Source organism: Cupressus sempervirens, chromosome 11, assembly GCF_028749045.1.
Source record: "Cupressus sempervirens isolate cs-2001-9-10 chromosome 11, ASM2874904v1, whole genome shotgun sequence".
Classification (NCBI taxonomy): Eukaryota; Viridiplantae; Streptophyta; class Pinopsida; order Cupressales; family Cupressaceae; genus Cupressus; species Cupressus sempervirens.
Genome location: NC_143128.1, coordinates 549,306,348 through 549,334,104, shown reverse-complemented (window position 1 = coordinate 549,334,104; position 27,757 = coordinate 549,306,348). Strand labels below are relative to the sequence as shown.

Genomic DNA, 27,757 nt, shown 5'->3' with positions numbered 1-27,757 from the left:
CCCACTACACTCCTTTGTGCGAGTGAATGGAGCTAAAATTGTTATTTTATTATAGGTTTGGCAGTTTATTTTAATTTGGTGGTTGGTTTTAGAAATCTCAATTACACAGAGCCAATTTTTCAACTATGAGTGGAGATAGAAATTGGATCAAGGCAATTGTCTATGATAATTGGTAGAACTTGTAGATTGACTGGAGCTCTCTTTTTGTTGGTGCATTAACACCATCTATGGAGACTTTGCATGGTGTAGATACACGATCATAAAGGCCTTCCCAAAGTGTTGGGAAAATTTTAATTTTAGAGCATATGGGTTGGAAATGACTATTTATGAATAATTTGTTGTAGTCGTCTCCAATATGTAGAGAAATGGTACCAAGTCCTATAGAGATTTTTTAAAATGGTTGTTGAGGTTGTGTATTTAAATTCCTCCTTGGGGGAAATTAGAGAAAGGAAACAAAAGATATCAATGGGGTTTTTGAATGACTATCACTACATAAAACATGGGTATATATTTTCTAACTTCATAGTGTGGTATGTGACTCTTGATGGAAAATTTGGAAGTCTTTTTAGTTGTCACTTTGTGTTTTATAAATAATTTCTACCATGATCATTATATTTCTATTCCTTTTTATTTGGCTTCTTCCTTGAATCACAATATTGAAATCCTCAACTTTAGTGCTACATTAGATTTTAGTCCTTTTAATCATAGAGAGGGATAAGGTGCTACATATTGGAAAAGATAAGCTACACAAATAAGGGTGGAATTTAAGAAGAGCATTAGGATGCATTATGATTCAGAGGGTATTGATCGTGACGACATTGACTTTGATGGGGATGAAGTTTACAATGTTTATATAAAGAAGAGAAAACCCCCATTTCTTACTAAAACCATTCCTTCTTCTTCTCAACGGAAGAGGGTAATTTCTTATGATAGTGATGATTTAGACTATATCATATCCCAAGATTTTATGCTAGATCTGATGGATAAGGTTTCAAGAAAAAGAAAAGGAGAAGAACCCATCGATAAAGGTAAATTAACACCTATGTTAAATCTAGTGAGTCCCCTACTATCAACATTAATCCCCTTCCAAAAAAAGGATTTATTTACCTTCTATTAAGGATATTGTTTCCAAGCCTAAAAAAGCCAAAATGGAGAAGGATATTTAGGTTGACATTCATCTTGAGGTTGGGAAAGAGACCCCTATGGAAAAGAGATCCACTTGTAAAGATGAAGTTTTTGTGAGAAAACTTTAAAGTAATTTCCTAGGTAGCAAGGATGACTTGTTTAAGTGGGCCATATCAGGGATGAGGGAAACTAGAAACAACTCTACTAATGTGCAAAAATTAGTTGGTGTTCCGTCTAGCACCTGTAATTGGATGAAAGGCATTAATGATCCAAAGCAGGATCTTGAAAAAAAAATCTTGAATATGGAAGATAAATTCAATGGGATTCAATATGCTTTAAAAAAAGTGGTCAATGTTAGCAAATTGACTTTAATGTATACAAATGAGAGCCTAAGAAATGTTAATGAACAAACATAAGTGGTCCAACAAATTTTTAAAACTAACTCTCCAACTTCTAGTTTTATGGATTTTACTCATGACAGTGATACATTTCATTTGAGGAAGAAGAACAAAGCTATTGTCAGGGATGCATATAGACCAAGATAAATTGCAAGTTTATAGACTAGTTTGGGTCCTACCATACATCTAAGAAGTAAATAAAAGATGCTACTACTTTGGATAGTATTATTAGGAAGGTTAGGGATATTAATAATGATATGATCAAGAAGAACCATTCCGTGACTAAATGTTTGTATGTTGTTAGGCGTCTATTACAACTAATGTAATGTTAGATGCGCTTTAAAATTAATAATGCACAACTCAAGATATTGATAATTCTTATAATTTAAATTATTATTTTTAAGTAATCCCATGATCAATATTTTAAAGTTGTGCCAATTTATTCAAACAAATAGAATATTTAAAATTATTCCTAATGAAGATGAATACAACAATAACATCCATAGTGATCTCATCTTCTTAATCTTGAAAAATAATTAATATTGAGTGGCCAAAGAAAAAATTATTGGAACATCTTGCTTGTTTAAAGAATTAAAATTTATCACTAGGATTTAGCGTGAAAGAACATGAACTTGTGAGAGGAGATAAAGCCGATACAACTAAAATTAAGCACAAAAGTACTTAAATGGAACAACAAATACTTGCATATATAGTAGTCACGTTGATTGGTGCAATGAAAACATACATGAACAAAATAAACAAGAGATGCAAAGTGTCATTGATAATTTTTAGAGATGAAGAAAATTAGAGATGTATAGATTAAAATAGAAATAAAAAATAGGAGTGGAGAGAGAGAGAGAGAGAGAGAGAGAGAGAGAGAGAGAGAGAGAGAGAGAGAGAGAGAGAGAGAGAGAGAGAGAGAGAGAGATGTTGAATTGATACAGAGTTACAATAGGACATTGAGTTTTCCTTTGAAATAGTTGACATGTATGCAACTATGGAAGCAAAGACAATATTTGTGAGTTGTTTGATGAAATGGCTCAATGAAATGAGGTCTTATGGAAATTAAAAATGCTCATTGTAAAGATAAGTCCTATAAAATTAGACAAAGTAATATTACATACAATATGACATCCAACTGTAGGTTGAAAACCCAATATATGTTATTAGAGTTGAAACTAGAGAGAAATAAAATATCAATTTCAACTTGAAAGAGATAGAATGATGAAACCTAAATCCATTAAATAACAGGAAAGGAAAATCCCTTTGATTGACATTCAAACATTATCTAACACTAGGTGAATCAAATGCCTCTCCAGAAACTTGTGCATCTAAAAGTTTCTCTTTAATAAAAAAATTCCAAAATAGGAAGCCCAAAATAAATACTAATTAAGTTATCAATGCAACATCACTTATAGAAAAATTGGAGGATGGGGGAGCATTGTCCTAACATGATCACTGACTTCAAATTTCAATCAAATAACAAAAAATCATATAGCCTATGGATTAAGAGACACAAAATGAATCAATATGTAAAATATCTATAATAGGTGAAAATTAGAGTGGTTATGGCCTCATATTGTGAAAATATCAAAACTTAAGAAGGCCTATTGTTTTTCATGTAAACAAATGTAACTCTCAATTAATGGCTTGAGAATCAATCCCTTAAGTTAATGTTAAAATGACAAAAAAATTCTCTAGAATAAGATGCTTTGCTAGTGAGTGCTCTGATAACACACCTCCAATTCTATGAGAACATTGGAGACTGGGTCAATTGAACTAAGTTAATCTGATCATAAGGATATTTTTCTACCTCAAATGCACAAGTTATGTAGTCACCTAATGCAACCAACATTCTGTAAAACCTTGTCCCAAAAAAATGTAGTGCACATGAACATGATTCAAAGAAAGGTTTGTCTTCAATTAGAAATTTTGAAAATCTTGATCTAACAATATTCCAAATATTAACAATTATTTCAATATTTTCACTCAAGCTCAAATCTTGATAACATTTTGTTAAATGGGTTAGTTGTGGCGTGAAGAATAATATTACCTTTGAAGGATATTATGTACATCGACACAAAGAAAAAAAAAAAACCTCACTTTTTTGGTTACTAATGTGTATAAAACTTCAATGACAAAATTTACCCAAAACAACAATAAATTTGATTTTGTTCAAACCCACAAAAAATCAAACCTTAATTTGAGAGTGAAGCCATTAAAAACCTCAAAATATGTTTTAATCTAAAATCAAAATAAATGCATGAAAAGGGGTGTAGGGAAAAGCTATTCTTATGACAATGTGTAATTTAGAAAATTCTCGTGCAAGATTAATTTTAGTGATTGAGCTTTTGGGTATGCACAAATTCAAAGATGGAGGTAATGGGTAAAGATATAAGAACACAAGGAAAAATTGGTGAAGTAAATTTGGACAATGAGAAATATCTATGGAGAGACTTATAGAACAAAATAGAAATACAATAATTATTTCATAATGCACTAAAGAAAAATAGCTTTCAAATTTTTAGATAAATTTCCCTACATCTAATAATAATTAATATTTAAAAATAAAAATAAAAATGTAACCATATTAAAACCATGTAATAAGTTTGACCCATTGAAAAATATTTTATTTCTATTGCAAAAATGTTACAATATTTTTTAATTACACCCAAATATTTCTTAAATATTCTTGCCATAACATGAACTTAAAAAACCTAAAAAAATGTATTTTGACTAGAACATTTAAAATCAACATATAAGAGAGGATAATTTTACTAATTAGTTGATAGGCTTTTTTTTTTTTGGAGTTGCCTCCAACCATAAATTGTCTCATGCCAGTAAACAAGGTATCAGACAATGGTTTCAAACTATAAACAAATGGTTTCATGATCATAGTCTCCCTACAATCGTAAAAGGAGTGACACTTTAATCAAATTGCATTAAATTAGGCATAAATATTGGCAGACATCTTCTATCTACTCTCATAATGGAGAAAATCTTAAGAAATCTTGTTAGCCGACATGCTATAATAGATTGAAACTCGTCTAAATTTGTGATCATCGGATATCGTTGGTTTTTATTGGTTCTTGATAAAGCCACTAATATGTTAGATATCATAGAATTTTTTTTGTTGTTTGTCTATTATTTGTAGAACTGGAAAAGTTAGAGCCACTCGTCCTTTGCATACAAATATGTGTTGACTATTGTTTACGAGAACAATAACTTTACCTATCTACTCAAACGTTGAGAACATTGAACTTTGTGAGGCATCATGATCGTCCATCCAAATGACTTAAATATCACACACTAAGGCTTGATTCCTAAGCTAAAAGTGTTAAATAGTCAAAGCTGACTTATTTTTCCAAGCTTAATTTCTTCCTTAGTGTGTGATATTTAAGATTGGCCCCATCCATCACACATCTAGATTGATGGTCGAAGTTGGTCATTAAGACCTAATATTTTCTTTCTATATTATGTTATTTTTTCTCTTTATATGCTAGCATAATGGAGGCATCTACAGTTATAGGAAATCGAGAGTAGCATAGGGCACTTTCATAGTAGCAATTTGAAGTGGGAGCTTATCACATGGGAGTTTGTCTTCCCTTGTGGCTTAGAGTGTTGTTTTGTTCAGCTTGGCGCCACACCAAATGAATTCTTCAAATTCAATTTGCTCTTGCATATAGGGAGTATAATTTTATTTCAATGAGGTTGATTTTTTTGGCTAATGCAAGAAAAAATACAAATTGTTTGCATATGAGACTACTACATTTACTTCCTTGCAGATCACACATGCATACAATTAACCATAATCTCATTTGTTGAGTATTGACTAGAGTATCCACCACTTGTGTGTTCAGTGTTGGTTTCACATGAATCTGCTCCCTTGGATCAAACCAACCCTTCTATTTGGATACTCAGCACTATATCAAGCCAAAGATGAAGTTAAGCTTCATGAATAGAGGTTGTTGGTGAGGAAATATTTAGTTCCGGGTGTTTAATATTTAAGATTTATATTATTTTAAAGATATTTTTATATAAATGTTTTGCAAGTACCTTAAGAATATTATTATTATGAAAGAGGTTTTTGGCAAAAATACAGAAGTGAATTTTCGGCTAATAAATTCTCATGAATTATTACTTCTTATGTGTTTATCTTAATTATTAATTGAATTTAAAGATTATTTTTTTGTGAATAATATTGGCATGATATTTAGATTTCTCTATGTTGTGCTAAGCTTCTAGCTTATGGCCAATTTGAGTACAAATTAAGATGTTGCCAATTCAACCAGCTCTTCATAGAATAGTTTAAGACAATTACAAACAAAAGATGTGTCCATGCATCAATAAACATTTTAACTTGAACAAAAGATGTGGATATATGAACAAACATTTTAACCCCTACCGTTTGGTAGGTACTTAAGGTCTTGTATCAAAAACATTTCAGTCCCTTTCAAATAACATTTTATCAAAAGGAGCAAGTTGGCTAATTGAAGATGCACAAATTTTGAAATATTATGAAGTTGGTAGGGTGAAATGACAAGAGCTAACGTACACAAAACAATTCAAAGTTAAGTCATTACATGACCTTTTCATCTAGTCAATATTCACCTATGAGAGATGTTCCAAAATGAAAACCGAACCGCATACAATGATAAAGAAAAAGTATAAAGCTTGCATAGAACAACTCTATCTCGAGCAAACCAAGGTATGAGACTCTCAATATGTGTCAAATTTCCACTATTCATTCATTGTGCAATAATATTATAAATATATTCTATTTTATGTACCATTTTATACTTATAAGATTAGTAGCATTTCACCTATATGATTTACATTGAATTTTAAAATTCTGTTTTCCAAACATCTATTCTAGTGGGTTCACCTTTAATAGAAAACTACTAAAATGATCCAATTTCAAGAATGAAACATGTATATTGAAATACAAAATCCCACTCACTTAAATGTACAATATGAACAAAAAAATCCTTTTCTTCTTACCATATTTAAGGTAAATACCATGGATAACAAAAAATTATGTCAACAATCACTAACACATTTACTCTCCTAATTATTTCTTCACCTCCTAATAAATCATTCATGTATATCTTTCTATCAACTTAACCATTCCAGTGGCCTACAATATGTATTGATTTGAGCAACCAAATATGTTGATGATTATCAGCTTCCCCCAAGATGTAAAAATAATCATCAATTTTTTGTTTGACATAAGATTGAAAATCTTGATGTATTAATAATTTATGAGCTTAATACAAATGGGAATCATTATGTTTGTTATGTTTGTAGGAATCATGTTATTAATGTACTAGCATATAAGATCATGTATGACTCTTACTACAAGTATGTTTAAATCAATGTTTCTGCATTGTTTTTACACCCTAATTCTACTACAAACATTTCAAAAATACTTTGTATAACTCAAGTGATAATGAAAAACATGCATAAAGAAACATGTGTTTGAAAATTTACATAAGTGACAATAAATATTCAAAATCATTTATGGTAAGACTACCAAACAAATGTTGAATGTTATAAACCATTAAGTAATCTCTACAAATATAAAATGAATTTGATATTATTATTGATCATTGTCACATAAGTTCAATCCCCATTAATAGGCACACCAAACATTGAATCAAATAAATAGTTGATGATATTGAGGTACAATCTAGGTACATACAATCCTACTTGCATCATCTAGCTCCATTGGAACTAGTTACACTAACTAAATTTAAAAAATCTTACAACATATCCTATAAATCACAAAGTATACAAATGGAAATATTAATAAGAAAAAGTAATATTGACAATGAAGAACACACATTTAAAGAAACATTGTGTTTGAAAATATATTGAAATATTCAAAATCATTTTACGGTAAGACTACCAAACAAATGTTGCAATTTATAAACCATTAAGGAATCTCTACAAATAGAAAATGAATTTGACATTATTATTTATTGTTTTCAGGTAGGTTCAATCCCCTTTAATGAGCACACTAAACATTGAATCAAATAAATAGTTGGCGGAACTGAGATATAAACTAGCTACATACAATCTTACTTGCATCATGTACCTCACTTGGAATTGGTTACACTAATTGAAATAGTAAAAAGCTTACATGTATCGTATCAATCACAAACTATACAAATGGCAATATTAATAAGAAAGGGTAATAGTCCAAGTATTTCTAAGGTTTAATGTCATAACACAAGAAGACTATTTTTTTAAAGCATTCTATTGCAGAAAGCTACTCCTATATAAACATCTTTTAGAAATGAAAAAAGATATAAGCCTAAGCATTCTAAATAAATACTTAGTCACTAGAAGCAAATGAATACACAAAAATACAATGTATGGCATATTCATCACATATACCAAGTTGAATACGTATTTAAAGAGGATAATTGATGAAGGGTGCTCCCCTTAATACCATAAACACATAACAGAAACAAAAAAAAATAGTAATTGCGAGAACAAAATAAAGGCTTCTTATTATTGTCACAAATGAGAGATTATGGAATTCATAATTACAATATGCTAACCCACATGGGTGCCTTCATTACAGTAATCTATGAGACAAGCTGTGAACTATCACCCAAAGTTGTCTTAGACAATGTTCGGGTATTTATTAAGTTGACAATTTTATGCCGCTTAGTAAGGTTCTAAACATTCAAACTTAATACCTAGGGTTGACAGACCCTAACAATACATATAAAGTTAGCCAAATACATTTTTGACATTTATTTTGGACGTTTTGGTCAGCCCAACTTTGGAAGACCATAACTCTTGAATTGTTGCTCCAATTGGTTATTATAATCACATTTTGAAAGCCCCAACTCTTGATCTATAAGCACAAATTTGCACAAGCACCCATCCGTCGAGTTTTTAGACCTCGTTCGGGCACTCTAAGGCCTCCAACGATAAGCTTGAAGTTTATATACCAAAATTGTAAACAAAAAATTTACAATAAATCTATGAATGCACATGATATGACCTTGAGCCTCAACTGGTAGGTTGATATATCCAAGATGAATATCCACCTCTGAAATTAGGACATTCTGAGCTCATATGACAAACTTAATAAAAATAGTAAGTTCCTAGAAATAGTAACCCCCTGCCTACTAGTCCTTATTAAAATAGAAAAGGTTGAAAATAAAAATATTTTTGGGTGATGCAAGATTGCCCTCACACCTAGGATGCTCTTGCATCAATAATGATTTTGAAGGGGAGATGGATAGCCGATACAATATACAAATGAATAAGTTGGAGTTGTCTCGAATGGGTTTTCCTAGTAGTATCAACATAAATGATCTTGACATGTTGCAAAAGCATGATTTTTACAACAACAATAGATGGTAAGAACACAATGTTCTTTTACATATTCATTACTTGTTGTTCAATGCATACATAGAAACAAGATATTCACTCCACCACCACAAACTTGTACAATCAAAACTATAAATCATAACCTCAACAATAATTGATATTTTCTCTCATTTTAGTCCACCTGAGAGCTATTATTTCAACATATCCTTTGTACAAGGTCATAGAAGGAACAATAGGAACTTGAAAGTTCTAAAGTTTGACATGTTGGGAAAAGCATGATTTTGAAAACAATAATAGATGGTAAGAACACAATATCTTTCAAATTTGCATGAAGTTATAGTTTAATTTATATATAGAAACAAGATATTACCCCTCCTCCACCCCCTCGCCTTAAACCCAACAATATAGGTTAATTGACACTTTCTCTCATTAAAGACCACTTAAGAGTTTTGTTTTGAACACAACCTTTGTACATTTTGATATAAGAAACAGTAGGAACTTAAAAGTCCTATCTAATTAGTTTCATTACAAATAAACTTTGAAATACAAACTAGAAAGACAAAATCTACTTGTTCTTGCTCCAACAAGAATCACAACATTTAATAGACAAGCATCAACTATACATGCAATCAAAATCAAAAGCATATACATCTTCTTCATACAATATTTTGATGTCATCCTAAGAAATTGTGACATTGAAACACCTCTTGAAGATTATCTCAAAAATATATAATAGAACACATCTTCAACACAAATAAATAATTAAAAATCTTCACTTATACTCTCAAATCAGCATATCCCTTGCCAATGGATCCCTTGCACCTCCATTGGCTCCATTGGGTCAAGTGCTAGTTTATAATCTTTAAAAAAAACTTCAAATTGACATAAGAGAGGATAATTTTATTGTTCAAGAGAGGATAATTTTATTGATTTATAATCAGCACTACCTAAAGTGGTAATAAGATTGCTTTATGACCTTTTATTTGGAATCTCTCTCTTTTCATCTGCTGTCTTTTTGATTTGGCGTCAGTCGTAATGATTTAATCACAGTTAATTTGCTTTGAGGACGGTTAATTCTTGCTTATTAGTACTTGCCGGTAGGCTAAGTACTATTGTATCATTTTTTTGGATTACTCACATTAACTTGTTATTAAATTACCTCTATTCTACCAATAAAAATTCATTTCATTCCATATTTTTCTATAAATATTATGTTTACCAAGAAATACATGTCAATTTTTTAAGTTTACAATTTATATATATATATTTTTTCTAGCTTTTAATTGGATGAATGGATTAGAGTCTTATATGGGGATTTGTGAGTTTGCGGGAAGTATTTTTTATAGAATATTTCTATTGTTTCCTTTATTCCTAATTTTTAGCACATTTGTTATCTATTTTGTGTAAAGTGCTTTCTGAACACTTCAATTATTGTATATAGATTTTAGAATAGAAAACTATATATTATAATAATAATATAATCAATTATTTATATTTTTTATTTTCTAGAACTATTATAAATAGTTTGTTTGATTATAAAGAAATACATTGAAATAATTTTTAAAAATATTTTAATCATTTACTTTAATTATTTATTACAACTATTAGATGAGTATTATTCCCTCCAATTCTTCAACTTTTATATTGTATTTACTTCATTCATCCACTACTAATATTTATTAAATAGTTCTTTCAATTATCATTATTTAAATTTTAATATTATATTATAAATTTTTTAAAATAATATATTATAAAACAAAATTGATTTTTTAAAATCAAATTATATAGCATAGTACACAAAAAGTATTGTTTCAATTATTATATTTAATAATATATTGTTAGAGTATTAAAATTATTATTCAACTTTTTTTCTGTGAATTAATGTGTTGTTACAAAAATTGATGCTTCTTAATTTGAACAATTTACCACAACTACATGATTGCACAAAATCAATTATATATAAAATATATTTGAAAAATATTGAATATGATTATTAAAAATTATGAAAATACACATTAATATATTTGATACATATAATAAATATATAATAAAATTACAACTAAATTTATATCAAAATTAAAACTAATACTACTAAAGGCAAGCACTAAGTCACTATGTGGCACTTGTTAGTAATCAATGATTCACAATAACAAAACTCTAGAAACCCTAAGGGTTACAACTTGTTCCTTATCTCTTATGCATGTGTATATTTCAGATTTGGGTTGTCTTCCAGTATGTCGTAGTTTGAGTTCAGTCGAAGATGGTATCAAGGCTTGCCGTGGATCAAGTAGTATCGCTGTTGATAGATTTAAGAGAGGGCATCCAATGGTTGGTGAAGAAGCTCAGAAACGTATGTGGTTATCTGCAAGCAATAGATCAATTAAGAGCCCACGATCTCTCTGTGAAAGAACGATGGCAGGAGTTGAGGGATGTCGTGGAGCACAAGGAGGATGAGTTTTTGAGATTGCTGCATTCATGGGAAAGGGAGACCTGGCTAAAACGTTTTGGTAAGTTACCACTCGCCATTAACACAGTTGACAAGTTGTTTTGGGAGCATATTTCTCATATACAATTTGATAAAAGAATGCACTTTTTGTGCAATATTTATTTGAGTGAATAAGCGAACTCAAAGCTTTTTCCACTCTTGATGTAAAAAAGTGCTTACAAGAGTTTTCCAATGGTCACGTTTACAGATTATATGAGCAGGTCAAAGCTAAAATCAGAACGACATAAGGGATATCAAAAGATTTTGATAGCAACATCGGGGTTAAGCAAGGGTGTCCGCTTTCTCCCACACTATTCGGGCTTTATATTGACAAGTTAGAAGAGTGGATAAACAAGACCAATGGTGAGGGGGTGCAGCTGGCCCACTTCGTAATAAGATTGCTCTTATATGCAGATGATCTCATAATTTTTGCTAGAACAGCTAAAGGTTTGAAAGAGCACTTGAAAGCACTAGAATTTTTTTGCCATGATGCAGGAATGCAAGTTAACACTAGCAAAACCAAAATTATGATCTTCTCACTAAAGAAGAATAGGGGCATACAAGACAAGTTTTTGTTTGAAAATAGCCCCCTTGAGATTGTGGAAGAGTACAAATACTTGGGCATCGATTTTCATAACAAACTCAACTGGGATACTTGTAGATCGAAAAGAATCCAAGGGGGCTGGAAGGCGTTATACTCTTTACAAAACAAGTGCAGGAACGCAGAATTATGGGATTGGACGACCATGAAAACTCTGTTTGGTTTGCTGGTCACTCCGGTTATTCTATACGGATGTGAAGTGTGGGGCGGTAGTATGTCCAAACAGAAATGGCGGCAAGTAGAAAGAATTCAAAACCACTTTATCACATGCAATCTTAAAGTCAAGACCACAGTTCCGTATGAAATCCTTTTGGCGGAGGTGGGTTCCATTCCATTAGAAGCCGTCGCATTGATCCGAATGCTAAGCTATTTAAAGAAAACCCAAGGTCTAGAAACACATCGTTGGCTCAAGTTGGTAATAGAGAAAAAACTTGTGAGGCGGAAAAGCACATGGATGAAACAAAATGACAAATGGATGCAAAAATGGGATATCAACATCCAAGCTTGTCCGGATAACATTAAAGAAATAAAAAAGTTTGTCAATGAAAAATTTCGCAATATTCTGTGGACAAGACACATAGGGAGGAAAAAATCTTATTACATTAAAGAATTTAATCCCACTTCTAGTCATGATGAAAAGGCCTATATAAGGGCACTTATTAACTGGAAAGCAAAAATGTTGATGGCACAAATTAGAACTAGCTCACATCAGCTGCGATGTGAAACTGGTAGATGGCAAGTTCCAAAGGAAGAGTGGGCAGACAGAACATGTTTATTTTGCAATATGGGAACAGTGGAGACAGAGCAACACTTTGTCATGGAATGCTTGGCTTACAACGACATCAGATCTGATTATACAAAAATTCTGCAGAACAAGGACTTCAACTATTTATTTGAGGAAGATCAAGTGAAGAGAACAGCGGAGTTGATTATCAAAATTCAGAGAAGAAGAGACAAGTTAACCAAAACTTTGCAACTGACTAGTTTGGCTCCTGACTCGGGAGGGCAATTGCATGAGTCCCATAGACTACTTTAGTCTCGTGGACGTCATTAAAATCTATCATATCATATCATATCATGCCAAAAGGAATATCAAAGCAAGAGTTTTCCAATTGTCACATGCCAAAGGGAATATCGAAGCTCTTGAATTTGAGGATGGTGTGATCAAATGAGTTTCATATATGTGTTCAAGAAATTGGGTAATTGGATCCAAATGATGTTGGTTATTTGATCTTCAATGACCTCATCATCGATCTTATCATCTACTGAAGAAAATAAAATTTTGAATGTTAAAAGATGTTGATGATGTGATCAATTATTGAGAAGTAAGTTTGCTCTCAAAAGAAGAGTAACAATGAAGATCTGTAATAAATGGTGTCCTAAATAGTGGTGTAAAAATAAAAATTCTGAAAATATCTACAGAGGCGACTCAAAAATAAACAGCCAACAGTTTATTTGTTATCTGGAGCTTGATGCTCCAAATAACAAACAATGTGTTGGCCTTTTAATTTTTATCTTCAGATGGATTCAAACAGATAACAAGACTAGAGAAGATACGTGAAACCAGACAATTTGTGAATCAAATATTCCAAAGTCAAAGCCAACAGTTCCCAGGTTGAGTTCTGTTTCTGACATAACTTGCAGCAACTCTTCTCCATCCAAACACGGTATATAATTGTGTAAGATCCCTATGCTCCAAATTCTTATTGCAAAAATTTTCACCACGTATTTAGATTTAATTAATAATATTAAGAGTTAGTTATATGCAAACTAGAGTAGCTGTGCGCCCAGTACCACTCGTAGAGATTTATAAATTGAAAGGTGTGGTGATCAAGAACAGTAAATTAGAGGCAACAGATTGATAACAAAATCTTATAACTGGTAATAGAACAAACTTCATTGAGAAAGAGATCTACCTTATGTAAGAAGTGCCTAATGCCAAAGTTTGTTTATAACCCGTTGTGTAAGAGTTGCAAAGTTTATTTTAGCAGTCCTGTTATCTTTGCCTTGTCAAAATATATTGAATAGTTAAACTTTTTAAAGTTTAAAGTTTTCTCCGTAGACTACGGCATCTACCTGACTGAATTGTTGAATTTTGCCTTTCCCATCCTGTTGTAGAAGATTGTTCACAAGAATTTCTTGATAGTTATATGGGTAAGGAAAATCACAGCTCTTGATTTTGAGGGCAATGAGACCAGATTGGTTGCGGTCATCTAGTCATGAGGTTGATTTATTAAACGTAAAAGAGGTTGGCAATTTACTTGGACAATGAGATTATGTTTGTTTCCAGTATCTATTGAAGATATTACCTTTTCTAGTCTAAAAAGTGTTGGCAATTTCATCAATCTCTAATGACGACTGAGCATTTTTACGTTGGAGGTTGATAGTCATGTCCTTGCCAAATCAAGATCACAAACTGCACCTATAAGTAAAAATAATAAACCCTCGATATGTCCTGTACTTAACAAACCCCAGCTTGCGGAATAGCTAGAGTCGATAAGGATACAAGTCATAAGTAAGAGTTTTTTTAATGCAAGCTTGTCCAGCATTAATAATAATAATAATAAATAACTGGCAATAATTTTAAAGAAGACCAACCTGAAATCTTAAACTTTTTTTGGCACTTATCTCATTATTATCTAGTATGAGGCATCCGCATCGGTTGTTAGAGTGATGTTCTTACTCACTAGTTAGGTCCGTAGTCCCTTTGAGATCTATACAAGGCGGTTCTTCACTTGGAGAAAAACATCAATCAGATCAGATGGTTTTGAGATATAAATTGCATTCAGATTTAAGGTAGTCATTTGTATTTTGTGGAATAATTGTTTTGCAATCTGGTTAAGTCTAGTAATGGCTATGAAACCTTTTATGAATCTCGTTTTTATGTATTTAAGTTTTTAACTAATTTGCCAATTTGTCAAGGATTTAGTATTCTTCATTATTCATTGATCTCTGAAAAACAATCTTATTAGAAACTGGCGAGGAAGCCTAATGGGGAGAAGCAGGAGTATGAGTCCCCTCAATTAAGTGAACAACCATTGAGTTGGTTGGTTGTAGACCAAGGGGTTGGAATAACTTGCTTGTTTGTTTGATGCTCTTGGGCTTAGTGGGGAATAGTCCTCTGACATCCTATGGTGCTTTCCCCTCTAATTTTCAATATGACTGAAGTTATAGTGTAGTTGTTTACCGCAGGAAAAAAACATTATCATTTCTGTGATTATTGATTATTTTCCTAAATTCAGTTACTATTTTGTAATCTATGTTGTATATTTTTTGATTTATTACTCTTTGGACAAATTTAGGTGTATTCTTAAAGGGAACATTACACCCAACTCTTTCATTGAGGTCAGCTTTCCCTTACTTGCCAGAGTTCTTGGTCTGTGTTTGTAGAACTTAGAGAAATGACAGTAACAGAGAGACTTTTCTACACCCACTCCATTGGCTCTATCTACTACTACACATTTAATCTAAGGTTCTGATCGTAGCACTTCAAGGCTCAATGACATTAGAGTGCTAGGTGAGCTTAAGAATTGTGGGTAACAAGAAAATTTTGTTAATGGCATAATAATGTTTCTATTCCAGAGTTGTCAAGATGCTCACAACTCTAATTCCTTATGTGGTAGCACCAGGTAGTGATTCTTTACTAGGCCTTGTGCTTATTGCATCTAATGAGCTCTTCGATAGCCTTTGGAGATTGACCCCTTGACATACATTACCGACTAACTACGCAGCTCTCGTAAGGGCCTTGCAAAGGAAATTCACAGAAAACAGGAAGGATGGTTACACCTGTTGGAGTTTATATATCCATCATGCACAAGCTAAGAGTTGTATACACAGAGATGTTATAGTCTTGGGAAATTCAAGGATATTTCTTTTTCTCAACTCGATGATCTCCATTCATAAGTTTATTTGTAGCCATCACAGCTGATACACAGTCAGCACAAAATGAGAAGGCATTAATGTTTTCCAGCATCGGGTACCATACTCTACCATTAACCTTGTTAGTATCCCCAATATTTTCTTGATATTTATCCCTGGATAATTTGAATTTAAGTTTTACCACTTCCACATCTTAGAAAATCATCCTAGATCCCACCTTATTATTACTTGTAAATTTCTTGTTACAAATGTAAATGGCAGAATACTTGACTTATTAATCAGAGATCAAATGATCTATATATACAAAGAGGAGAGTCAAATAGAATAGAAACATTCTATTCTATACTACACCTAAATATTAGAAACATTCTAATATTTACAAAGATACAATAAGATACAATAGTGAGCATTAAAAAGAAACATAAAGATTATTCTAATACCCCCCCTTAATGCTCAATCTATTTACTACACCAATAGATCCCCTGAATTTAACAAACTTGTTAGGACCAAGGGGTTTTGTGAAAATATCTGTTGGTTGCTCTGAGGTAGGGACATAGAGTAACTGAATAGATCCATCTTCTACTAATTGTCGGATGTAATGGCAATGAAGCTCTATGTGCTTGGTTTGTTCATGAAACACTGGGTTCTTGGCAAGTTTGAGTACTCCTTGATTGTCTGAAAACAAACAAGTCGGACTTGCTTGAGGAATATGCATATTTGCAAGCATTTGACGAAGCCAAACTGCTTCACAAGCTGCCTTGACAGCTCCTCTATATTCTGCTTCTGTAAAGGAGAGTGCCCGTGCCTGTTGCTTCTTACTGGTCTAGGTAATTGCTACAGATCCGATATTGAACACATAGCCAGAAGTAGATTTCCTGTTATCAACTGAGCCGGCCCAATCAGAATCGGTGAATCCACTGAGCTAAGGAGAAGTACTTGTGTAAAGAAGACCATAATCTGAAGTACCATTTACACAGCGCAACACACATTTTGCTGCAATCCAATGATCGGTCTTGGGGTTCGTCATGAACCGTGAGATGTAGCTGATTGCAAAACTGAGATCAGGTCTAGTAGGAGTAAGGTAGATGAGACTACCTACTAGTTGCCTGAAGAGTGTTTCATCTACAGGAGGAGAATTAGATTGTGTGGACAATTTTAGACCAGTCTCCATAGGAGTGGAAGTAGGTTTGCAATCCTTTATTCGAAACCTGTCAAGCAAATTTCTGGCACACTTGGACTGAGACAAAAAAATACCGTTGTCAATCTGCCAAACCTCAATACCTAAACAATAATGAAGCAATCCGAGATCTGTCATATCAAAAGTTTTGCATAGATTCTGTTTGATTTTTGAAATCAAATGTTCTGAACTCCCAGTAATGATCAAATCATTCACATAGACAACAAGAAAAAGAATATTATTACTAGAGTGTTTAATATACAGATTATTATTTGATGGGCTACGCTGAAATCCCTGAGCAACCAAGTACTGATCAATCTTTATGTACCAAGCCCGAGGGGCCTGTTGAAGACCATAGAGGGCCTTTTGGAGTCTACATACTTTTGGTTTTGAACCGGCAACCTTGAAACCTGGGGGCTGCGTCATGTAAACTTCTTCCTATAATTCACCATTGAGAAAAGCACTCTTCACATCCATCTGATGAGCTTTCCAACCATATTGAGCTGCAATGGTAAGAAGAAGGTGAATAGTGCTCATCTTGGCTGTCGGGGCAAAGGTCTCCTCATAGTCAATGCCTTCGCGTTGGGTGAATCCTTGAGCAACAAGTTTGGCTTTGTATTTGTCCAAGATACCATCTGCATGGTACTTGACCTTATAGACCCATTTATAGTCAATGGGTTTCTTCCCAGGAGGGAGATCTAAAAGAACTTAGGTGTGATTCTTTTGAAGACTCTGAAGCTCAGCATCCATTGCCTGTTCCCATTCTATAATTCCTTTGGCCTCTACATATGTCTACGGCCCAGGGATATTGTGGATGTTGGCCATAAGAGCAACATTAACTGTGTTGTGCTGAATGCTCTTATTTCTAGAGGTTCTACCCTCAATGAGTTCATCAGGACAAAGATCACTAATCGTTTGAGCCCACCATTTTGGTCGAAGAGTAGAGGAGCCAATATTAGATGCTGTCGGAATAGGTGGATGAGGAGTAGGGGCAGGAGTTGTATCATTCAGAGGTGGCTGAGGTGGTGTATCAGTTGCATCGGATGACTCATATAAAATAGAAGGACCCAAGTCAAAGATTGCTGAAGATTGAATCTCGGAATGTGGCGGGGAGGTAAAGAGCTGAAATGGCATTCCTCATCAAACACAACATCACGATTGAAGATTAAATGATCAGTGTTTACATCAATCAGTTTGTAGGCCTTATGTGTGTGATTGTATCCTGTAAACATGAGTTTCTGGCTTTTGGAATCCAACTTAGTGCATTTGGCATCAAGAATCCATACACATGCTAGAGAGCCAAAAACTTTCAAATGGTTGATTCTAGGTTTGCGACCAGACCAGGCTTCCTCAGGAGTCTTATGGTTAACTGTAAGGGTGGGTGACCGGTTAAGAAGGTAGACAGTTGTGGATATTGCTTCTGCCCAATATTTTTTGGGAACATTTCTATGTTCTAGCATAGCCCTAGCCATTTCTGTGATGGTACGGTTTCGACTTTCGACGCTCTACAACACCGTTTTGCTAAGGGGTGAGGTGTGGTGAATTGACGTCTAATGCCATGAGTAGTACAAAAGGTAGAGAAAGTAGAAGAATAAAATTTCCCCCCATTATCGATCCTAAGAATACGGATGGGGGAACCAAGCTCTTTTTCTACTAGGGCTTTAAACTGCTGAAATATAGGAAAAGCATTTGATTTTTGCTTAAGAAAATATACCCACATTTTGCATCTAAAATCATCCACAAAGAGTAAGAAGTACCTGTTCCCACTAACAGGAGTATTCATAGGACCACATATATCAACATGGACTAGCTGGAGTACTTTAGATGCCCGCCATGATTCACCATCCTTAAATGGTGTCCTATGTTGCTTCCTTGCTTGGCAAGCTCCGCAAACGTGATGGTTCTGGCTCTAGATATTAGGTAGGCCATGGACTAAATTATCTCGAGCAAGTTGTGCTAGATGTTGAATGTTCAAGTGACCGTATCGTTGATGCCAGAGGCTGCTAAGAGTAGATGATTTTGCGATGAAGGCACGCTCAAGGGAATCGCTTGAATCTACAAGCCTATAAATACCATGATCTTCAAGACTGACAACAAGTGTTGTGCGAGAAGCATGATCAATAATCGAACACTTATTTCCATTGAAAACAACATCCAACTAAGGGTAGTGCTTCATAATTTGACTAACAAACAAAAGATTATGTTTCATGCCAGGAACATAACATACATTGAGGAACATGAGTCTTCTTCCTCCGGACTGAATCTGAACATTGTCCTTGCCGACAATATTGTATTCTTTGTTGCCTCCAAAGATTACTAAGTCAGAATAAGGAGTGAATTCAACAAACCAATCACGCTTGTGAGTGAAATGTCGGGAGACATTGGATTCTATGTACCAAGTAGAAGATTTCACATGATTTGCAGGTATGTTGGCCATAAAGGCATGGTAGATAGATTCTTTCTGCTCTAAGTGTTGGGTAGCATTGACTTGCTTTTTAATCGGGTCTGACTTTTGATGCTCATAATATGTGAATATCTCAAATGGCACAAACTTCGAGGTGAGAAAATGAAAGACCCAGAAAAATCGGAGAAGTACCCAGAAGATAGCTTGAAAAAATTAGAAATAATATGCTATTTGAATCTAGATCTGTTGGCTCAAAAATTGAGGCACCCAAAAAAACTGATGACAATGCATTTGAGATCTCGAAAAAACCACCAAGAATATGTATTCAAAATAGTTTTCAGAGGTCAAAAATTAAGGTTTCGAAGAAAATCCTAGTCGGTAGCTATGGAAGTCAATGTTTTTAGAAAAAAAAGGCAGATTTTTGATAAAGGACACTTGATATTGGAAGATTTGCTGTCAAACAGGGTCGTGAATGCTGGATATACAAAAACAACACTACAACATTGATCTCAGCATACGAAATATGTGTTTTTTGCAAGCATTTTGCGGCTCCAGAAAATCCCGTCACTTTTTTTCAGGCTTGTGCTACCATTTGCTGCGATTGCCAGAGGAGACGAGGTTGCATGCAATTTTGCAGACGTGAGTGGCAGAAAAAACGCCCAACGAAATCGCGATTTGCAAATGCGATTTTGCAAACGTGAGTGGCAAAATCGCGATTTGGAGAGAACAAAACCCTAGCTCGAGATTTCAAATTTCTCCAGGCAGAAAACCCAAGGCGGGTTTTTGAGAAATTGACCAAAATAATTTTGAAAAAAATTAAACATAATTTCAAGAAGAACTTATAGATTTTTTTCGAATTTTGTAAAAAGTATTAGCTTTGATACCATGTTACAAACGTAAATGGCAGAATACTTGACTTATTAATCAGAGATCAAATGATCTATATATACAAAGAGGAGAGTCAGATAGAATAGAAACATTCTATTCTAGACTACACCTAAATATTAGAAACATTCTAATATTTACAGAGATATAATAAGATACAATAGTGATCATTAAAATGAAACATAAAGATTATTTTAATATTTCCTTGGACTTAATGAAGTGAATTTTAAGCTCCAATTTATAGGGTATATAGCTTTCATCTTTGTAATGTCATGTAATGTCCCCAACTCAAGCCATGAGACTTAACTATGCATAGGCTGGTCTATCTTTGGATTACACAAGAGGAAGAGGACTAACAACATCAGTGGGTAAGTATTATAGTCTTTAATTTGTTTTCTATTTTATTCTGAAGTTGTGGGCACATCTTTAACTTAAATGATTTTAAGGTGTGAACATATCTTTTATGCAACTTAAGTGCCTTTAAACCTAAAGACTTAATATTTCCTTTTAAATTACTGCCTCAAGAGACATGTACATTTACTGACTTTTATTTAATACGTGTCAAAAAGGTTAAGGGGTGGTTTGAAAACTAAAGAGCCTCTTGGTTTATTTTTGAGTTCAAAATTTGGAGCATTAGATTGGGTTTGCAACAAATCTATGACCAAGGTTAAACCATTCTTTGGGAGTCTTACATAATATATTAGGGTTCTCTTGGAACTCATTATGTGACTAGACTTTTCTATATTGTTGCTGCAATCTTTCAGTTTGAGGGTTGAAACCCCTTGAGTAGCCTTGGTTTTGGAAGCAATATGGGCTTCCTTTAGTTAGTACGGTGTGTTTGATGGAAGGGTTTTGGTCTGTGATAGCACATAATTCTCAGAGATGTCTGTTTATATCAGGTCTTGGAAACTGTAATGTATCCCCTTTCTGCAATAAGATTTAATAATGAACAATGATAAAATTAAAATATGAAAATAAATAAAATAAATAAACAATGATGATGTACAATATAATATAGTTACCAATATTAGAAGGAGAAGCAGTTCTCACAATAGTAATCAGACCAGATCTGAACCCATATTTATTATTAATCAATAGACAATGATACTCTAGTTCGTTGTGGGCAAAATATAAGTTGATAAAAATAGGAGCATTTCAGTGGTATTAGAGCAATGCTTCTGCCAGCCTGAGGGGATTACATGTTTGAAGATTAATGTTAATGTTGGTTTTCTGCAAATTATATGGAGGTAAATAATTGAATGTAATGTAAGTTATGGTGGAAAGTTGATTCTTTATTCACTGTCACTCTTCATATTGGCATTGCAACAGTCTTTAAGCAATTTTATTAAAGAAGAGAAAAACAATTACTAAATTGGGAGACCAAATATTTAAGATTGACCATACAAGGATTTTAATAATCGTGGGTTTTCTTGCAGTGAACTATCACATGGCAATACTTTATAATATCATATCATGGGGGATTTTTCTTCAGCAAATCGTGTGTCCTAGTATAGTTGGTGCAGATAATATTGCAGACTGTTCTTATCTAATTTTGCAAAACACAGAGTTCAGGGCATCCTTTGTTTCGGTCCGTGGGTAAAAGAAGCTGAGAGAAGGCTGCCTACATATATTTATGAAAATAGAACCTTGCAAAAGCAAAGTATTGAATCAGAGGCCATATATTATATTCACTGAGTTAATAGGTGTGGAAAACATTACAGAACCACTCTGATGATTGTGGGAGTATCAAAGAATCACACTGAATGTGAACCTCATGAATGGGGCAGCAGTCTGTTCTTATTTCATTGCCACAACTCTCTTAATAGTTTTGTACGTTTTTTACTTGCCTGTTCTCAAGGCACAGACGCTTATTGTGGATAGAGTTGCAGGCTATAGCAGATTTAAAAAGGTTTATGTTGGCATTGTGGGCTCTCTACCCTCTTAAGTATTGTGGAGTTAAGAATAGAGCTGGTGTTGATTTCAAGACCCATAATAATCTTTGTACCAATATTTGAAAGGTTGTGCATACATGATAAAGGTTGAAGGCATCAAAATCTTATGATTAATGTTTGTATTTAAGGGACCAAATTATCATTGATGATTTATTACTGTGGGAGTTGATGCAAGAAGAAGATTGTTGACTCACTTCATTGGAAATTACAAAAGACTATTGATTCAATCAATATGTCAATTGTAGGAAGTATTCTGGAGCCTTTTGCAACACAAGCACAACTTAGAGCCATTAAAGATTGAAGGACTTATTTGGTTTGAACAAAACAACTGATAGATTGGTAGTAGTGCTGACATTCTATGTTATGATGTTCAATTCCAAGCAATGTATATATTGTTAGTATTCCTTTGTGGCATGAAAAGAGCACTAATCTGCTGCATGATTTAGAGAGGGACTTGTTTTGCCAGGATCTTCTATTTATCAGCTGCCAATATATTGAGAAGGTTCAAAACTATGCAAATGGGAGGTTCAAACCCTAAAGGCAAACAAACTGTTTGACAAAATTCCAAGAGTGTTAAGATTGGCTCCAATTTCCATGGGACATAAGATCTATGATTATATATATGAAGAGTTTGTATCATGGATGCTATTTTATTAATTATGTCCAAGGAGATATTGAGCTAGTTTATTTGGGAGATAATGAATCTTGTCAGATTGTTGGAAAGTGTAGAATCTACCACAACAGGTAAAACATGTACCAAGGCTAAGTAGAAATTTAATTTCAGCAAGGCAATTAAATGATGAGGGTTGCACTATTACTTTTAATGATAAAAATTAGAAAGTTTCAAAAGGTTCTTTAGTAGTAACAAAAAGTGTGAGCAATATGCCTATTGGGATACCCTTGAAGTTTTGAATATGAAGGTTGAGGTTGTAAACACTGCTGTTTATTTGATTAATAGAGGTCCCTCTACTTCTTTGGGTTGTGGTATTCCAAAGGAAGCTTGGACAAGTAAGAAGGTGAGTTCTTCTTTGCTCAAAAACTTCGATTGTGAAGCATTTGCATATGTAGGTTCTTCCAATAGAACCAAGGTGGACGCTAAATCAAATAAATGTATATTTGTTGAATATGACATTGATGAATTTGGCAATTGACATTGAGATTTTGAAAATCATAAAATTGTGAGAAGCAGTGATGTCATTTTCAATGAGAAAGTGTTGTACAAAGATTTGCCATAAAAGAGTTTTATGAAATAAATGGATTTATAGGCTAAAAGAGGAAGATGGGGGTAAGAAAAGATTCAAAGTCAGGTTAGTTGTAAAGAGATTGTCACAGAAAAAAGACATTGATTCTGATGAGATCTTTTCTACAGTTGTTAAAATGGTTTTTATTTATATTGGTTGAAGTATTGTTTCATTGAAAATTTGCATCTATAACAACTTGATGTTAAATAAACTTTTCTTTATGGTGATTTGGAAGAAGAAATATATATGGAACAACCATACGAAGGTAAGGAGCATTGAGTGTGTAGATTTAAACAGGTTTATATGGCTTGAAGCAAACACCTTGGCAATGGTATATTAAATTTGACAACTAATGAATAAGCATGGCTATATTCATTATCGTTTAGATCCTTGTATTAAATTTAAGGGGTTGGACAATGACTACTAGATTATTTTATGTTTATATGTTGATGATATGCTTGTAGAGGGGTCTAACATGGACCACATTAAGTGGGGTTGAAACAACAATTAGTACATTCTTTTTAATGAAGGATTTGAGGGTATCAAAATAAATCCTTGATATGAAAATTAGCAGAGATAAGCATGTAAATTTGACTCTATCTTAGGTTGATCATGTTGAATAAGTGTTGTAGAGATTCTATATGGTGAATGCAACAGTTGTCAACACACCTTTGCCTAGTCATTTGAAATCGACTAAGGAGATGTGTTCCAAGACACAAGAGGAGGTAGAGTAAATGTCAAAGGTACCTTATGTTTTAGTTGTAGTTAGTTTAGTGTATATCATGGTATGCACTAGACTAGATATTGTACATACTATGTTAGTCATTAGTAGCTATATTTGTTGTCCTAGAATTGAACATTGGAATGCAGTAAAATAGATTCTCAAATACTTGAGAGGTACATCCAACAAATGTTTACATTTGGGGAGCTCTAATTCCAATTTACAAGGCTATGTTGACTTAGATTTAAAAGGGGATTGAGATAGCAAGCAGAGTACTACATGATATGTATTTGTTGTTGGTGGGACAACACAGAGTTGGATTTCTTGATTGGAGAAGGTGAATGCTTTACCCACTACATAGGCAAAGTATGTTGTTGCTACAGAGCTAGCTAAGGAGATGATATGGCTTCAATTTTTCATAGAAGAGTTGGGACACTTATAGACTAAAAATTATTTGTTTACAAACAACTAGAGTGTCATTCATCTTGTAAAGAATTGTTTGTTACATTCAAAGGCCAAACACATATGGTTGAGGTATCACTTCATTCAATCAGTTTTGGATGATGAATAACTAAAGTTGGGAAAGATACGTACATATAAAAATCCAGCAGATATGTTTACAAAGGCAGTAACAAGGGAGAAGCTGAATTTTCTTCAGCTTTAGTTGGTCTTCAAGATTGGAAATAATAAAAGGAACAATAGAGTCCATGTTGCAGCGATCCAATTGGAGGTTCAAGGGTACCAGTGTTGTTACAGGGTCACTCTCTAAGTGGGAGGTGGTTTAGTGTGGAGGGTCATTCTCTAAGTGGGAGGTGGTTTAGTGTGGAGCTTGATCAATCTCCAAGTGGGTGATTGTTAGTCTATGATGACTAATCATGCAACTATTGTGCACTCGTCATTTATCTTGGGGTTGACTCATCAAGTGTTTCGGGTTGACTTGTCAAGCATTTCCCTAGGTTGACTCATCAAGTAGTTTTTAGGGTTTATTTGTTAACCGACATTGGTGAACCGCTTAAAGGGCTACAAATAAGCTGCGGTTTAATGTACAAAGTATTAGAGTGTAATTTTCTCTTAGCTAGATAATGAGATTAGACTCTGTTTGGTGGACATAGCCCAGGATTGGGTGAACTGCGTCAAAATCTTTGTGTTTTCTATTCTACTTATGTTTGCTTTATTCCTTTGCATTATTAGTTATGTTTTCATGTAACTAGTAGATTTTTGCTTGCTAGTCTTAACAGATTGGCCACTCTAAGAGATGGATTTTGTCCTGGTTGGATGTTCTTGTATCTTGTCGGCCAAGGGAACCATGTCTACATATATTTATGTGTATGCTATGTGTTTTTGAGTGTATACTGTGTCTTCAAGTGCATGCTTCATGTCTTCATGCATTCATGTGTATGCTCTATCTCTTCATGCATTCATGTTTATACTTTATGTCAAAGTGTATGCCTCATGTTTTACATTATATTTTGTGGTTGATTTATAATTTGAGAATAAATAGAGTGAACGAAAAGATATGAATTTATTACAACTAGGGTCATAGACACCATGCAAACAATGGGCACCATTATGAAATGACCTTGATCTTTTCTCTAGAGGATGAGAGAAAAGTTAAAACTTATCTTAAAATTGCAAATCTTGGAAATTCTCAATGCCTTGGTTAAATATCAGAGTTACGTAGTAGAAGCTACTCACCTTGAAGAATTTGGATAAAATTGACATTGCTTGCTTGAGAACAAACAATTTTGGGAGGGGTGGACTGTATCCATCTTTTGCAACAAGATTTAATAATGAACAATAATAAAATTAAAATACGAAAATAAATAAAATAAAGAAATAATGTTAATATATTATATAATATAGCTACAAATTAATCAAGTTTAACAAAGAGTCAAGAGATATGCAATGAAGAGTTATATATATATATATATATATATATATATATATGGCAGATTGACCACTTCAAGAGGATATAGAAGGAGAAGCAGTTCTCAAAGTAGTAATCAGAACCAGATCTCAGCCCATATTAATCAACAGACAATGATACCCTAGCTATATGTGGGCAAAGTATAAGGTAATCCAAACAAGAACATTTCAAAAACCATTTTGGACGAGTGATTCTGGAGTATCAGAATTTGTTTTAGATAGCCTACAACACATTTCTTGCAAGTCGTTGAAACTAGCAATATATTTTGAGTACAAATCTGAGTTTGTTGAAGATTTATCTATTTGCAAATATTTTCAGAATTTTCTATTGCATATGTTTGGAGATATTGTTGTTTTTTCTTATCCCTATTTAGGGGATCTTACATATCATTATGGTATTTATGATGAACTTGCAATTCCTCCACACGAGTTCAATCTTAGTTGAGTCATTCTTCATGATAGTATAACTAATATCTTGCAAGTCATCATCACATGGTCTTCTTATTCCATATGTTGCTAATCATCATTACATGATCCAATTGCTTCCTTATTTTAAAATTGGTTGGATGTTTCTTCATTGATCTTTTGCTGGTATACACAATCACGAAAAGTCATCAAGCGATTTTCACCTTTAACTTGCTTATAGGGATTCTCTTGTTATTTTTTCATTGTGTGTTGCGATTTTGAATGACTGTTCTTTTTGTTTCCTCTTTCTCAAAACATATTTAAATTTGTACTTCTCTATCTTTCAGTTATTGTTCTATTTTTGCGTCCAGTGATTCTAGAATGCAATTAAAGATATCTTCAAGTGAATCTGTAGATCTCTCTCTTTTCTTTTCCAGTGTAGAACAATAAAGTTAACCCCAACAGGCTGGCAAGATCCAGATTCTGAAACCAATGTAATAAACCTGGTGAAAACAAGAGTTGAAACTGGTGGATATCCTTCTTTATTTTAGGAGACATTGATTAACACAGAAGAATTAGCAGAAAAGAGAAGCAATATTTCCATGCTCCGTTCCCCCTTCCAAAATAAAAAATTTCTATGCTCATATAAACAATACAAGACTAAGCCCAAGAAATACGGAAAAATCAGTAGTTGTTAAGCCTAGAAACACAAAATGCCATTAAGCTCGATATTAAAGACAGTGACATAATTTCCTTATTCCAAACAATGCGTTAGTCTCCCAGATTGAAGCTTAGGATTAAAATACATTACTGTATTTCTGGTTACATCATATGATAGCTCTATGTATAGAATATGCGAGGAAGGATAGACTTGCCCAGGCTGTAGGCCTATGTTTAACCACTGAAGACCTCCATACCAAGGAGCATTCTACTTGCCCAGTAAAAATGAGGTGCTGATCCAAGGGCTGGTATAAATAGGCGAGAGGCCTTTATAGATCCTGAATAACAGTGGCATATCTCCAAACTTCAATCTTGTGTTGCCAAATAAATCATGGCCTCTTGTGAGTAGAATTTGCTGGTGTCCAGGTACACAACAACGCTTAATCGCTTTTAACCTTAAGTGCACCTAGATGTTTTGAACCCTCCAAAAGTGTTTGTCCTTCTAGGTTCCTCGGTATCAATCTAGTGTAGATTCTAATGTTGCAAGT

The 27,757-nt window shown here is 33.5% G+C and overlaps 1 protein-coding gene across 2 annotated transcripts in view; it reads left to right on the top strand.

Annotated features, from left to right (window-relative positions):
- The first annotated feature begins 11,008 nt into the window (after positions 1–11,008).
- The window catches only part of LOC149530798 (uncharacterized), a 35,239-nt gene continuing 18,490 nt past the window's right edge, over positions 11,009–27,757 (top strand). Inside the window, exons 1-2 of one of the 2 annotated variants that reach the window (XM_089811130.1) lie at positions 11,009–11,380; positions 11,567–13,256. In XM_089811130.1, the coding sequence (XP_089667256.1) occupies positions 11,856–12,995 (1,140 nt within the window). In that variant the 5' untranslated portion in view covers positions 11,009–11,380; positions 11,567–11,855 and the 3' untranslated portion in view covers positions 12,996–13,256. Of the gene's footprint in view, positions 11,381–11,566; positions 13,257–27,757 lie in introns of those variants that run through there. The other variant, XM_089811131.1, reaches the window with a different exon arrangement.